We start from the raw sequence: 13,287 nt of genomic DNA on the forward strand, positions 1-13,287 counted from the left end.
ACGCTGCCGTTCAGAGATGCTAGTCGTCCAATCCCGACTGAGCTTCAGCTTGAAAATAAAAAAATAAAAATGAACGGGCAAAATTTCCACTCACTGGATTTGTAAAGTTGGACGGAGACGCACTACAAAGTACTACTCGAAACTGTGTTTGCCCCGGAGGACTGGACAAGAAGGCAGGCCGCTCTTTTCAACATTTTAAGCATGTATGAAAAGAAAAGTAGAAAACGGCATACCTTTCCTTCCACCTCCCATTCATGAACTACTGAGTGTCGGACCTCATAAAAATCCCAGGAAAATATATTCAGGACTGTACATTCGAGCTTCTCTTGGCTTCCTTCTCCAAGCCTTTTCCCCATATTTCCATATGTTTGTGTTTCTGTGGGCTTTACACGCGGTTCGGACGTTCAGCGAGTATTTCCGACATAAACCGAAGAGCATTCGAGCAAAGTGAATGTACATTTTCAAAGCGCGCTTGAGAAATGAAAAGCACCGAGGTGACTTAAACATGCCGGTGCTATAACCAAGTGTTCCTTTAAATGCTTCATTTGGGTTCCTCATTCATGCGTCTCATGGCAACAAAGCTATTTTCATGTTTGCTGAGAGGCAATCTTGTTGCTCCGTCCACTCGGACAAGAGGTTCTGCTGTTGTGCGCGTATGCTTGGCCTTCATGCTGATAGTGACAGAAGGAAACGACCAAAAGAAAGAAAAGTCTTTATCCTTCGGCCTGGCCTTCCGGAATTTCAAAAATGACGTCCCTATTATCCGACGGGGCAATATACCAAACAAGCAGAAAACGCATTGATTATGGCTGCCTGCAAACAGCGGAGCTCAAGAAAAAAGAAAAAAAAAAGAAAAATGCAATGCAATTTATAATGTATGTGGACATAAACCCGAAGTGGAGCGTTTTCCGGAGGAACGAATGGAAAACAAAACACGAGTGTTTGAACATTAAGACGCTGCAGTTTGCCTCACGGAGGCCCGCGGGGAGAAGCAACAGCCTCCCTGCTTTTTCCCTCCGCTTTATGCGCCCGTTTGAATGGGGAAACAAAAGAAACGCTCCTTTTGTGCATGAATGGGCACCGGCCGTCAACGACGCACAATGGGAGGAAGGCGTTTCATGCAGCGTTGACCTCCATCTAGTGGCGGAACCGCTTCAGCTTGAACGGCATCGAGATGAATGATGGAGCTTCTCTAACGCCGAGGTTTCGCAATGTAGAGAGAAAGAGAGAGAGAGAGAGAGAGATGAAGAATAAAACCCAAATTACAACAGAGACGCATGAACACTCAAGAATGTAACAGCGCGATTCGCTGAAAGTTTCGGAGAAAGCAGCGGGAGTCAAATTGTGACACTGCAATGAGCAGCACAACAATTAGTTGAATTTAATTGAAAATGACAAATCCTATTTAAAAAAAAATAATAATAAACTACCACGCTTTTAATGACTCGGGGAGAGAGAAACTGCGACTCGTGCGAGATTACAACTGCACCCCGCGACGGGGTCACCATCGCGTAACAGGCGGCGAAAGTGACAGGTTTGACTGAAATACAGACAACAACAAAAAACAATAAGAAATATTGTACAAAACAATACAGAGAGAGAGCTCCCATTTCAGAGTTAGATTGAGCTCCTCTGTCACATTTACTGAACCGTGTGATTCTAATGAAATCCGGGCGCTTCGCCCGACGTTATGGCAAAATCAGCCCAAGTTCCGAGTGAGAGACAGTAACCTCACTCGGCGTCTGTAATATTCATCTGAACATATAGTCGCAGAATGCCCAACGCGCCTTATTTGCTGAACTCTTGAAGCTCCAGAATCCCTCAGGTGGCCGCAGCAGCACCAGGCCTGGCTGACCTTTGCTCGGACAGAGCTCCGCATAAACAGCCTGGCGCTATTGCTGTTGGCCGACTCTGAACATTGCCAGCAGAAATCTCCCGGGGTTTTTTGTTTGTTTGTTTTGGCTTGAACAGCAAATTATTCACAAACAAAAAGTGTCAAAACACTAAAAAGCTTCCAAAAAGAAAAAAAAAAAAATTTTTTTCTTACATTGCATTAACAGCAGACATCGGTGTGAGTGTACGCGACGGTTTTGCAGGACTATCCCTGGGGATGGATACATGTTTTCCGCCTTTATTTCTTTAACAAATAAAAACATGTAGGTGTTCAGCCCCCTTCACTCTGTTACCTCTAAATACAAGAGAGTCCTCCTGTGTGTCATTTGTTCTGGGAAGATTTGTTAAAAGTCATTATTAGTCAACGAGCTTCACCGTGAAGACCAAGGAGTTACAATACATACGTTCGGGGAGAAAGTTGCACAACAAGAACCAATAGATTAGTTCAAAGCATTGTCAGGTGATAGGATGGCCCAGTTAAAGTCCAGACCTAAATCCAAATTAGAATCCGCAGCAAGACTTGAAAATGAAGATCCGCAGGCAGCCGTCGTTCAATCTGGCTTTTACAAAAGCCGAGAAATACTTCAATCCCATGAAACCCCATGAGACCAAGTCTTCTGTTTTTGTGTTTTACTGCTTCGAAACTTTGACCAAAATGCACTTCATCTTGATAGTTGGATTTAATTTCCTGCTTTTAAACACAAACTAAAGGACACCTAGCAGACTGAACCCATTGCTCACAGTATGTGTGTGTGTGTAGATGTTGTCCTCTTCCCTTAGCTTCCCGTTTAGCTTTCAAGCTAACGCTGTAAATAAGAAATTGCTCTTAATGCTGTTTAAATGAAGGTTTAACTAACTGAGGTGCTAGATTCATAACTACCAAGTACTAACCCAGAATACTTGAGTATAAATACACGTCATGTTTTTGGGATGATGTTTTTAAGTAAGTTTGAAAACCATACAGCCTACGTTTTTCCTTACCAGCTAATCACTTCCTTACTAATCGCTATCAAAGCTTCTGGTTGTGACATAGCAAAAATATGCAGAGGTCCAACAGATATGAATGCTTCTTCAAGGCTTTGTCCATGCACGCACCGTCAAGCAATATTTATTACTTGCATTTGTTTTGGGGGGGGTTTCAAAGAGGAGCTAAATATTGATTTACGTTGGTCAGGATCGAGTGCAGCCTTTGCTCAGCGGCTCCTTTGACAATCTCTATTAGCCTGTTCAATTTACTATTCCAACATGTTGTTTGCGGTTGGTAATGAGAACAAGGCACTTCAAGCATGAAAAGGAGGGAGGATTCTTTTCTCTTTTTGTAGCTTGGATGTTTTTTTTTTGTCCTTCCTCCTGAAAATGAGTCTGTCTCAAGGGAACCTTCCCCATTATCTCCTACTATTTTCGTCGTGCTTGCCTTTTTTTAATTGGTCATGCTGCTTTTTTTAATCATTATTGAATGAATTTTTACTTTCTTGTTAACGACAAGAAAAAAATGGCTTCGACTCATTCACTTCGGTTTAAAAAGGTGGGTTTTTTTGTTGTTTTTTTCTCGGAACTTCCTCATATTAAGATAAAAGGTAAACTCTGCATTCGGCCATTTGTCATCAGAGTCTAAGGACTCATTAACTTCCCCAGCATCATAACTGGTGCCATTTGTTCATTTAATTAGGATGCAATAACAACGAAAAGATAAATTCCCACAACAGTAGAAAAAAAAAGTCTTTGCAGTGTTTATTGATTTATTAGTTTATTTTTCATGCTCGCCTCTTTCTGTTGAAATATGATCGCCTTCCTGTGTTCAATACGTGGAGCTGAATGACAAAAAAACACTCCAACAGCAAATATGCACATTTTTATTTAGCAAAATATAGATTTTATATGAGGAGGGGAGAGAGGAAGCGCTAAAACACCAACCAGCTCCCCGCTGATAAATGATGCAGTATACATAATCATAGGGTTGAATTGGGTAGAAAAGAAAGAAAAAAATCCATTCGGTTGATGAAGCGTCCAAATACGTGTACGCTAAACAAACCTAGTAATAATATGAAACGAGATCATCCCGGGTGGAACAAAAAGCTCGCACTGCAGAGCTGTGCTAGGGGGGGATGACCTGGTAGCATTATGCATCCTGCAGGCACGGCCTCATTAAATAAAAATCTCACACATTCCAGGTCGTCTGCATGATGCAAAAGAAATTCTGTGTAATGGACTGGACTAACTCCTCCCGCCCTTCGTTTTTGCTTTTAGCTTGATAATAAAGAAGGGGTTGTGGGGGGTTGATCAATTTGTAACCAGCAATATTCAATGCAGAGTTTCAAATAATGTTATGATCTCATTTGCGTAGGTTGGGCAGCCGTGACCCTTTCTCATTCAGAGGTTCCCATGGCCCATATTTTGTGAGCAAAAGGAATCAAAAGCAACTCGATTTTGTTCCAGCGAGCTCTGGGCATGATTCCAAATTAATATTTATACACACTTTTTATTTTATTTTTTAGTTTTATTATTATCAGAAATGGTGAAGCTCATTAAAGTCAGTTGGGTGTTGGGTTGTGGTTCAGGTATTGACGAAGTGGTTGTTAAAAGTTCAAAATTAGCCTCTTGACGCATTTAAAAAGCAGTTATGTCGTTTCTCCTGCTCAACAACCCTCTGGTCCAAAATGTTTTACCTAACATGGAAGATAATTTCTTCCAGAAAGATAACTTGCGAGACTCCTACACTGCTGAGGCTACTAGAGGCAGTGTGACTGACTGCAGGGAGAGAAAAAAGTTGAATCTTCTGAGCTTAGCAACATGTTCGATTTTCACTGGAAGTAATTTGAATACTTTGGAGTGGACCAGCCAAAGTCCTGACATGGATCAAAGCCATAAAGCTCAACACCAAAAATATAATACTCCGAACACCAAAGAAAACATGCAAAATATGCTTATTATCACCTAATAAAGCTTGCAGCTGTAAAGCCGACAAAGTTTTTTTCCCCACTGATTATAAAGTTATGATCACAAGATTCCCCTTAAATAAACTAAAAATGGTAATAAAATTATCAAATTACCCTCTGAACTTCCTGAACCAGTTTCAGACAGAATTGATTGCATAGATGAGTCATTTGTTGAGTACAAAAGGCAGATTTGAACCAAACGTGAACATCATCCGGGTTTTTCTTTTTGGAAAATATGCATGAAAGCGGTGCAAATTTGTAAAAGCTGAACTGTAGGAAGCAGCGCACGACGAGCGTGTACTGTGGCGCACAATGCAAAAGGAAAAACAGTGACATTGAGGGTGCATGCTCTGACAAGTGGAAGGAAATAAAAAAGAACAACATTACATTCGGTTTGTGAAAGTAACAATAAACGTCGCAGAACATCAGATATCAGTACACGAGCACATCTTGGGAATCCTTGTTGGGAAGGAAAAGTACTGCCGCGTTTTGAAAGTCACCTGCTTCTCTTGAGCAGCCCTGTAGGAGACATTCCAAAACAATATTCTATAAATCACATGCACAAAACAGGGTTTTTTTTGTTTGGTATCAGCAGGGAGAACCCTGTTTAAAAGGAGCTTACGCTGAATTTCGCCCTCATCTCCTCGACGTCTCTTGGAACCCGGTCTCTCTCTGGAAGTGAACAGCGAGAGTATTTTTAGGAATAATCGCCACATTTTCTGACTTTTGTTCGCTGCGTTTGATGAAATCACTGCGCAATTGCATTGGAATTGCATTTAAGGAAGCGAGTGGCCTTACTGTGCAGCCTCCAGAACTTTATGGCCAATATGGCCACGACAGCCAGGAAAATGACAGATGAACAGACCACCACAGATGCCAACATGTGACTAGAAAAAACCCAGAAAAAACAGACACGCAGCCTGCTGAGGCAATCCACGTTGATTCTGAAACTGAAGGCGCAGCACAAATCAGCGATACTAAGCTTCTACCTGTGGCTGCTCCAGGTCTCCCTAGTGATGGGTTTGGCTGGAGGCAGGTCTGCAAAGGACTGGCTCGACACTGGTGGAACTGCAAGAGACAATGCGGCATTAGACGGATATATTTCAGGTTAAAAAAAAAAAGAAGAAGAAATTGAAAAAGAAAAATCGAAGTAATGTGCCAAGCACAAGAGAGTTTGTTGCGCAGTAGAAACTCGACGTATGGCATCAATATTCTTGACAGGTGTTATGAAAAAAATCCGTACGCTGCAGCTGTCATGAAGTGGTTCGGTGAAGGCTGGTGAGGCAGACGCAGTGGACCCAGGTAAGATGAATAATGATTTAATGATGAAACTCACAGTCCAAAACAACGAGCAGCAGGCACATGGACACACTGATAACGAACGGACTAGACATTGACGAGGACCCGACGAGGAACAAGGAACACAGGTGGAGTTAAATACATGGGAGGGTAATCACAGAAACGAGACACACCTGGGAACAATCAAGGGGAGGACAGGACAACGAAGAGACTTAAGGACACAGAAAACTCTAAATAAACACAGAAAAACACAGATCCTGACAACAGCAGATGTTCCTTCTACACAACATGATGACATATTGATGCTAAGAGCAGCTTCTTTGCGTTTTAATGGCTGCAAAATGGACATTAGTAGCAACACAACACCAAAAATATTAAGAAGTTCAAGTGAATTATTTTCTCATTATTTTTAAAGGTTTCGGTGCCACTTGTGGCCTTTGATGAACAGTGGATGGACAGGAAGAAGGGTGGAGAGAGAGAGAGCGCGGCCTGGGGCTAGGAACTGAATCTGGGACAGCTGCGCGAAGGACTGGAGGCTATGGTGAGCCGCTGAGCCATGTGGCGGCGCTTTTTCTTCAATATTGATGTTGTTTTAGCAGACATGAATGTCATTTTAAAATCTCAGCCGACAAACATGTGTCAACGAAACTGCGGCGTCCAGAGATTTCCAATTCCAGACTACGCCAAAGCAGCCCGTTGGTTCTCCATGGTTACCCACTTACAGCTTGTCCGACCTTTGTTGCCAAAGTAAGTTACTAGCTGTATTTAGTCAATCGTCTTCATTTCATTACATCGATTAGCAAAAAGGAATAATTTGAGATTAAAATCGTAGCCAGAGAAATATGAATACAAACCATTGGAAAAAAGATAACCTACAAGACATTTAAATCCACATGCCAGTAAACACATTGTTTATTGTAATAGTAGATGTTTAAATGGTAAATGAGAAAATAAGTTGTATGCTGTAATAGACACAGGGAAAAATGAACAAAGTTAGAACGAATGGCGCTTTCAGCTGCTTTCAAAAGTAGGAAGACGTCTGAGATTTCCTACTCAGTTCCGAACTGGAAATCCAACAACAACGCCTTTCTTGTAATTGTATTTGTTCAAAGCTAAAGAAACTAATGGAAGTTGCGTTAAAGTGGTGGAAGCGCTATTAAGTTCACAATGAGTTTATAACTACAGCTTCCACTGCAGTTGCACAGCAGCCATATTGGACATAGTGCTTGTTGAACTTCCCCAGCTGAAATTCTGACTTCAAGGGCATTCCTGACTGTTCCTTTATAAAATAAAACTTTCAACAAGCGAGAACAATGCATTATCCTTAACTTTATCTCTCTAATCTGACTTTCGAGACGCATTACCTTTGCACTAGCGGGTCTAATTCAAAGCACTGCCGATTGTAAAATAAAAAGGTCTCCGGAGTTGGAATTCTGACTGCGAAAATCAAAGGTTTCCCAGTAACTCAGACTTATCCAGTATGGCTCCCGCACAAAAGAAATGTAGATAATATTGTTGGTAGGAACTATTTTGTAGCACTTCTGAGAGTTTTTGTCTATGAGCTTTGACTTTATAAGTATGGCGGGGAAACTAAAAAAGGCCCGCTAGCTTGAGCGCATCGTCTGGCTTCTTCTTTGCAATCCCCATTTTCTCCTTGCAAAAGTTTTGACAGTAACTCTGCAGCAGATTCACTTTTGTTTTCCCATGCAAGCTGTTCTATTGCTCAAATACAATAAAACGACAATAAATGGGCGACTTTTAAAGACCTCGGAAGCAACATGCAAAAATCTATAGATGCGTCCAACAAGGCATGCTAGCTACACGGCTTCACTGTAGCAGCTCGAGAGCTAAAAGGATCCATTGATTGCAAGAACAGAACAGTTCAAACTTGACACAACGCAAAACCTGATCCAAACATGACAGCCAGGCGCTTTTCATTTTCTTCCTTTCAGCATCAAATATTCCCTAGACAATATGAAGGCCTCGGGGTAGATTCTCATTTAGCCTTTCTTTAGTCTGGGAATGAACGTTTGCACTGCAAACTGTTACAGACATGAGTTAAGCTTTGTTTGTGCTTTTTTTCAGTTTTGCCTCTCACAAAAATACTATTGCTGTGTAATGCAGTGATCTGTGGACGTTTGCACACTAAATATTTTGAATACATCAATGAGATTTTCCATGGAAGAGCACAGTAAGAATGATACCTTTTTAGTTAACGGCTCAGTTTTATCATTAAGAGTAAAAATTGGAATTAAAGTCAGAAAAATGATAATGTCGCTAGAGATTTACCATTATACTCACGTAGATTTGAGTAAACTAGATAGCTACCAAACTAATGCCCAAGTTGAACCCATAAAGCCATTCCTTCTGTTTACTTTCTTTAATGGTTTTAGCTTTTTTTTACTCTAAGGTGATTATCAAGACCACTTAAATACAGCATATAACATTTTCCCATTGTGTCACATTATTAGCACCAACGTCAATCATTTTACTAGAATTTTAAGTGATAGATTCTATGTTGAGGAGAACCACGAAGTGGAAGGAAAAGGTAAGATGGCCTCCAACACTTTTTGCCAACAAAAATGTGAAAAGGAAGGCGTCCATTTACCTGAGTTGTTGATAGAAGCGCCCTTAACCCCAGTTTCACTTATTTTTTGGATTCGTCTCTGTCATCTTTCTGTCATCTTCCACATTTACAAACTGAAGTTCTTGTTCATTGTTCTATGCAAATTAGCTCGAGCTCACCCAGACCGGATGGAGAATGTCCGTGAGGATCAGTTTTAAAGACTTGCCACAGATTACCAGTTGGATGTAGCCCTGGACTTATAGGCCTGGCTTTATGTTTATGTTTGTGGCCCTGCAGCCTGTAACCAGCTATTTTCCTGCATTGGTCTGTGCTTAGTTTTTGCCTTTTTGCCATCAACTCTGTCAAACTTCCCCCCGTTTCCTGCTGAAGAAAAGCACAGCGGCAGGTTGATGGCATGTTCAGGGAACCATGCATAGGAACCATGCATGGTTCCTATTTTACATCCAAAACTCTTCTGGTTTTGGATGCAAACCAGAAGAGTGGTCCAGCCTGTCGGTTTTGGTGGACAGCCAAAACCGGCAGGCTGGTTGGTCACGCATTTGTGCCATACTGTATTTTCAGACGACACCTTGAACCGTGTTCAAAGCAATAGCATGCCTCGAAATCGTTCGCAACTGTCTCCCTGACCTATTTGCTCCGTTCCTTTGTGCTCGTTACGCTGCTTGTTAGTTAATGTTCTCTAACAAATCCCTGAGGCCTTCACAGGAAGAAGAAAAAAAAAAAACTGGATTTACACTGAAATGTAATTACACTTTTTCAGATTAGTTTGAGCTTCAGCTGCAAGAAGAATTTTCTAAAAGAATTTCCCCCCTCCCTCCCTTTACCACATTGCACTATTTTTGTGTGTGTACCACAGAATCACAACGATGTACAGTAACATTTGTAGCCATACTTATGGCAAAATGTGGGAAAAGTCCCAGGCTTATTAATAATTTAGAGAAGCACTGCAACGGCTCATAATTTATCATATGGAATTGAATGTTGAGATATGCATCAAACGCAGTGATTTGCAAGGAAAGCAGATGTCGTAATTTTTTTTTTTTTTTTGAACGCCTGCCTACCGGTGGTGGGTTGGGGTGTGACCAGCACGTGCACGGCTGTCTGCTGCTGCCCTGCGGAACACCAGTACCACGCCGTGTCTTTCATCTGCAGCTTCTTAAAGGTTACGGTGAAAGCCCCAGTTCTGTCATCTCTGATGGCCACGGAGGAGTCTTCGTAGCTCCCGTCAGAACCTGTCGACAGGCAGGATCTCCAGTCGCCACTCCGACACCATTTCTTCTCGCTTCCTCTGTTGGCAGGCAGACACAGGGGAGTCACAGAAAGCCGGTCTTCCACCGTGTACTCTCGCACGAGTGGAGAGATTTCTGGTCGTCAAACACGAATGTGAAATGTTATCGGCGGCGCTTTAGCAAGTTGGTCTCGTATGAAATCAGGCCGATGGTATTTGGAACAACAGAAAAAGTCAAATGCCTGTATCTCTCACTGTAGAGGCATTCGATTGTGACGGCGCTTCCCTCGGCTCCACTCATCCTGCTGTTCACAGCTGACATGCCTGCAGAAATCATCAGGACAACGTGTCGTTAATAAAAGTCTATTTAAAGTCAAATAAAGGCATTAAGACACGGTGAACAGAAACAACAAGAAAATGTGTGAAAAAAATCAGTCCTTTAGGTAGACATAGGATGGACTGTCTTAGTTGATATGGTTCATAAATGGAAAAAAAAAAGATTGGTATAATATAGAGAAGAAAAACTAAATACATAAAAATAAAGCGCCCTTAGTTGCACTATATTAGTAACAAGAATAAAAATAACAATAGTACTACTAAAAAACAAAAACAGCTGATTTATTTCGGTAATTTTGTTCAAAAAGTCAAACAAACTTGTATGCCGTGCGGTCTTAATTTTATGTTTTAAATGTTTATTTGATGCTTATTATTGTGGCTTATAACTGATGAAAACCCAAAATGTGGTCTGCAATAGTTTAGAATTATTACATAAGACCAATAAATGTCATTTTCCAAATCAAAAAAATGCAGTGTGCACCGTAAAGTACATGCACTCAATACTTGGTCCGAGCTCCTTTCGTGTGAATGACTGCATCAGCATGGCCTGTAGGCAATCGGCCTGTAGTTCTGGAGCTCAGCTTGCTTCAATAGTTGCCTTCAGGCCATCTTCATTGTTTGATCTGGTGCCTACAGTCTTTTCTCTTGACAACGTATCCACAGACTTTCTATAGAACTCAAGCCAAAACCAGTTTGCTCACCAATCAAACGAGGTGTTGCCACAGTCACTAAACGGGTATTTGGTATTCTTCGCAGTGCGAGCCAGTGCCAAGTCCTGCTGGAAGATTAAATCAATACCCCCATAAAGCTTCTCGGCAGAAGGAAGCAATATGTGATCTCAAATGTCCTGGTAGATGGCTCTGCTGATTGGGACTTGACAAAACACAGTGGACCAACACAGGCAAAATTAGGTGGCTCCACAAATCATCACTGACTGCGGAAACTTTCCGCTGGACATCAAGCAAGACGGATTATGTGCCTCTGCACTCATCGTCCAAACGCCGAATGAAACGCAACATTTATTTTCACCTTAAAATACTCAGAGGTCTAGGAGGTGCTCAAACCCTTTGTATATTATTTTATTTATGGATATTAAAGGTTATGCATGTATGTAGTTTGTTTTGAAGCAGGTGCTAAGTTAAATATAAATTGTGTCTTTTAACATAGCATAGCATTAGCTATAGCTATAGATATTTGTAATTAGTTGGCAAATGTAGGCATATCTGGGCATGCCTACGACTGCAGAATAGCAGCAAAGTGCTTCCAGTGGAATTTGTAATATGTGTAAAATATGCATCAACCAGCATTCGTGGAACATACGTGCCTCCTGGGTTGAAAGAAGACCAGAGGGTGTTTAAGGTACATTTTTGACAACAGTCTAGCAGGGATTACCAGGTAGACTGTTTACCAGGGATTCTTTCCTTTCACTCAATTTTCTGTTTATATGTTTTCTTATAGCATATAAAAAGAAAAACCTATATTAGCAGTTGGTTTTTGAGGCTTACCCTCTTTGTGGAGGGTGTCAGTGACTGTCTACCCGGCAAATGTCAAATCCACCTCATGCTTACGTTTGCTATGACATGTCTCCATTTAGTAATTAGCGTACATATTTATTTAAATTTGATTCGCTTTATGTAACCTTACATTTGTTAAGCACCTGGGTTTGGGTTTTTTTTTTTTTTTATTCACTGCGAGCGATTAAAATGAAGAGAAACGTGAATTATTTCGCTCTTGCTGTGCTTAATTTATAAACACAAGTTCCCCATTTTGAACTGAATTACTGAAATAAATCAAGCGATCACTGGCGTCCCCTTTTTGTGCTTCAAAAAGCCGATTCGGGTTGTGACCACGCAGGTGGAAAATCCCCCCACTACTCACCGTGAACCACTTTTACGTCTGTATAAGCGACGTCGTCGGCTTCCCACACGCCACCTATCTCCACGCCGCATATGTACCACCCCGACTCGCCCTCCTTCATGTCCGTCATGGTCACGGTGAACACCAGCTGGACCGGGTCGTCGAAAATGCTCACTTTCTTCTCGGCCGGATCGACCAGGTGGTGGTCGTCGGTTCGAGCCAGCGACGTGCAGAAGTCCCTGGTCCGCCCCTGGCACCAGTATTTCACATAGCTGGCGTACTGGGGCTCGTAGTGGCAGGGGATGGTGAGGGAGCCCCCCTCCAGGACGGAAAACTCTTCCTCCGTGGTAACCTTACAGAGAAAGGCTGGCAGAAAGGGGATGTGATGAATGCTGAGCACAAGTTTAATCTTCAGAAAAGGTTCAGCTGGAAAAGGAAAGTTATTTCTTGAGGACATTTTTTTTTTTTTTTTAATCTGCTGCATGGAATAGGGAAAGTGGCCTTGACCATATTTGTTGTAAGGGTTTCCTTTGTGGCACGGGAGTTTGTTCCTTCTTTCTTCTTCTTTTTTTTTTAAAAAAACCTCCCTTTACTTGTTATTCTGAAAACGGATTATCCTTTCCTATAATTCACAGGATTAAAGGGCTAACAAAACCAGCCTCGAACATACCCACTGCCTGCAGCCAAACACTGAGAGCTTGCAAGTCTTAGAAAAACATGAAATCTCTCGGTGCCTTCCAGCAGAAAACAGCAGCTTCAACAACTTTCAAGCCAGTCTCCCCCCACAAATGATTAATGTAGAAATGGAATAAAATGATAAAGTGAAGCGAAGCGCAAAGAGTATCTTATGACAAAGCGCCAGTGTTTGCTAAATGCACAATAATAAAGTGAGGAGGCAACAGCAGAGGCATTAATCATCCTTTGTGTTAAACTCCATCAACGGCTGAAAGTGGGTTTTATTTTCTTTCTCTTTTTTGGGGATCAGTTTCTGACCTCAGCACTCATACCTGGAATCCATGGTAACAAGAAGAGGGTGATCGTGGAGAGCTGCGACATGTTTTGACTTCACTTTTGGAGTTTGTTAAGCAGACTCACCACCCAGCGCAAAAGACGCTTTGAGATCTGGGTTCCGCAGTGTCCATCTCTTCCCC

The 13,287-nt window shown here is 41.8% G+C and overlaps 1 protein-coding gene across 1 annotated transcript; it reads right to left on the bottom strand.

Annotated features, from left to right (window-relative positions):
- Positions 1 to 3,732: 3,732 nt before the first annotated feature.
- On the bottom strand, positions 3,733 to 13,287 carry LOC102235251 (CMRF35-like molecule 8). The gene is made up of 8 exons (XM_014473308.2): positions 13,144 to 13,287; positions 12,158 to 12,502; positions 10,186 to 10,267; positions 9,777 to 10,003; positions 5,819 to 5,897; positions 5,628 to 5,716; positions 5,452 to 5,501; positions 3,733 to 5,348 (listed from the first exon to the last, which is right to left on the bottom strand). The coding sequence occupies exons 1-8, from the start codon at positions 13,190 to 13,192 to the stop codon at positions 5,262 to 5,264; spliced, it is 1,008 nt and encodes a 335-aa protein (XP_014328794.1). The 5' UTR covers positions 13,193 to 13,287; the 3' UTR covers positions 3,733 to 5,261.

The sequence above is a fragment of the Xiphophorus maculatus genome, chromosome 6, assembly GCF_002775205.1.
Source record: "Xiphophorus maculatus strain JP 163 A chromosome 6, X_maculatus-5.0-male, whole genome shotgun sequence".
Taxonomy (NCBI): domain Eukaryota; kingdom Metazoa; phylum Chordata; class Actinopteri; order Cyprinodontiformes; family Poeciliidae; genus Xiphophorus; species Xiphophorus maculatus.

Excerpts from the sequence above, each read along its gene's own strand:
- LOC102235251 (XM_014473308.2), bottom strand. The coding sequence starts at position 13,192 with ATGTCGCAGCTCTCCACGATCACCCTCTTCTTGTTACCATGGATTCCA. Across the intron at positions 12,503-13,143 it reads CTTGTTACCATGGATTCCAG|CCTTTCTCTGTAAGGTTACC; the intron begins GTATGAGTGCTG and ends CCTTTCTGCCAG. Across the intron at positions 5,349-5,451 it reads AGATGAGGGCGAAATTCAGC|GGCTGCTCAAGAGAAGCAGG; the intron begins GTAAGCTCCTTT and ends TGTCTCCTACAG.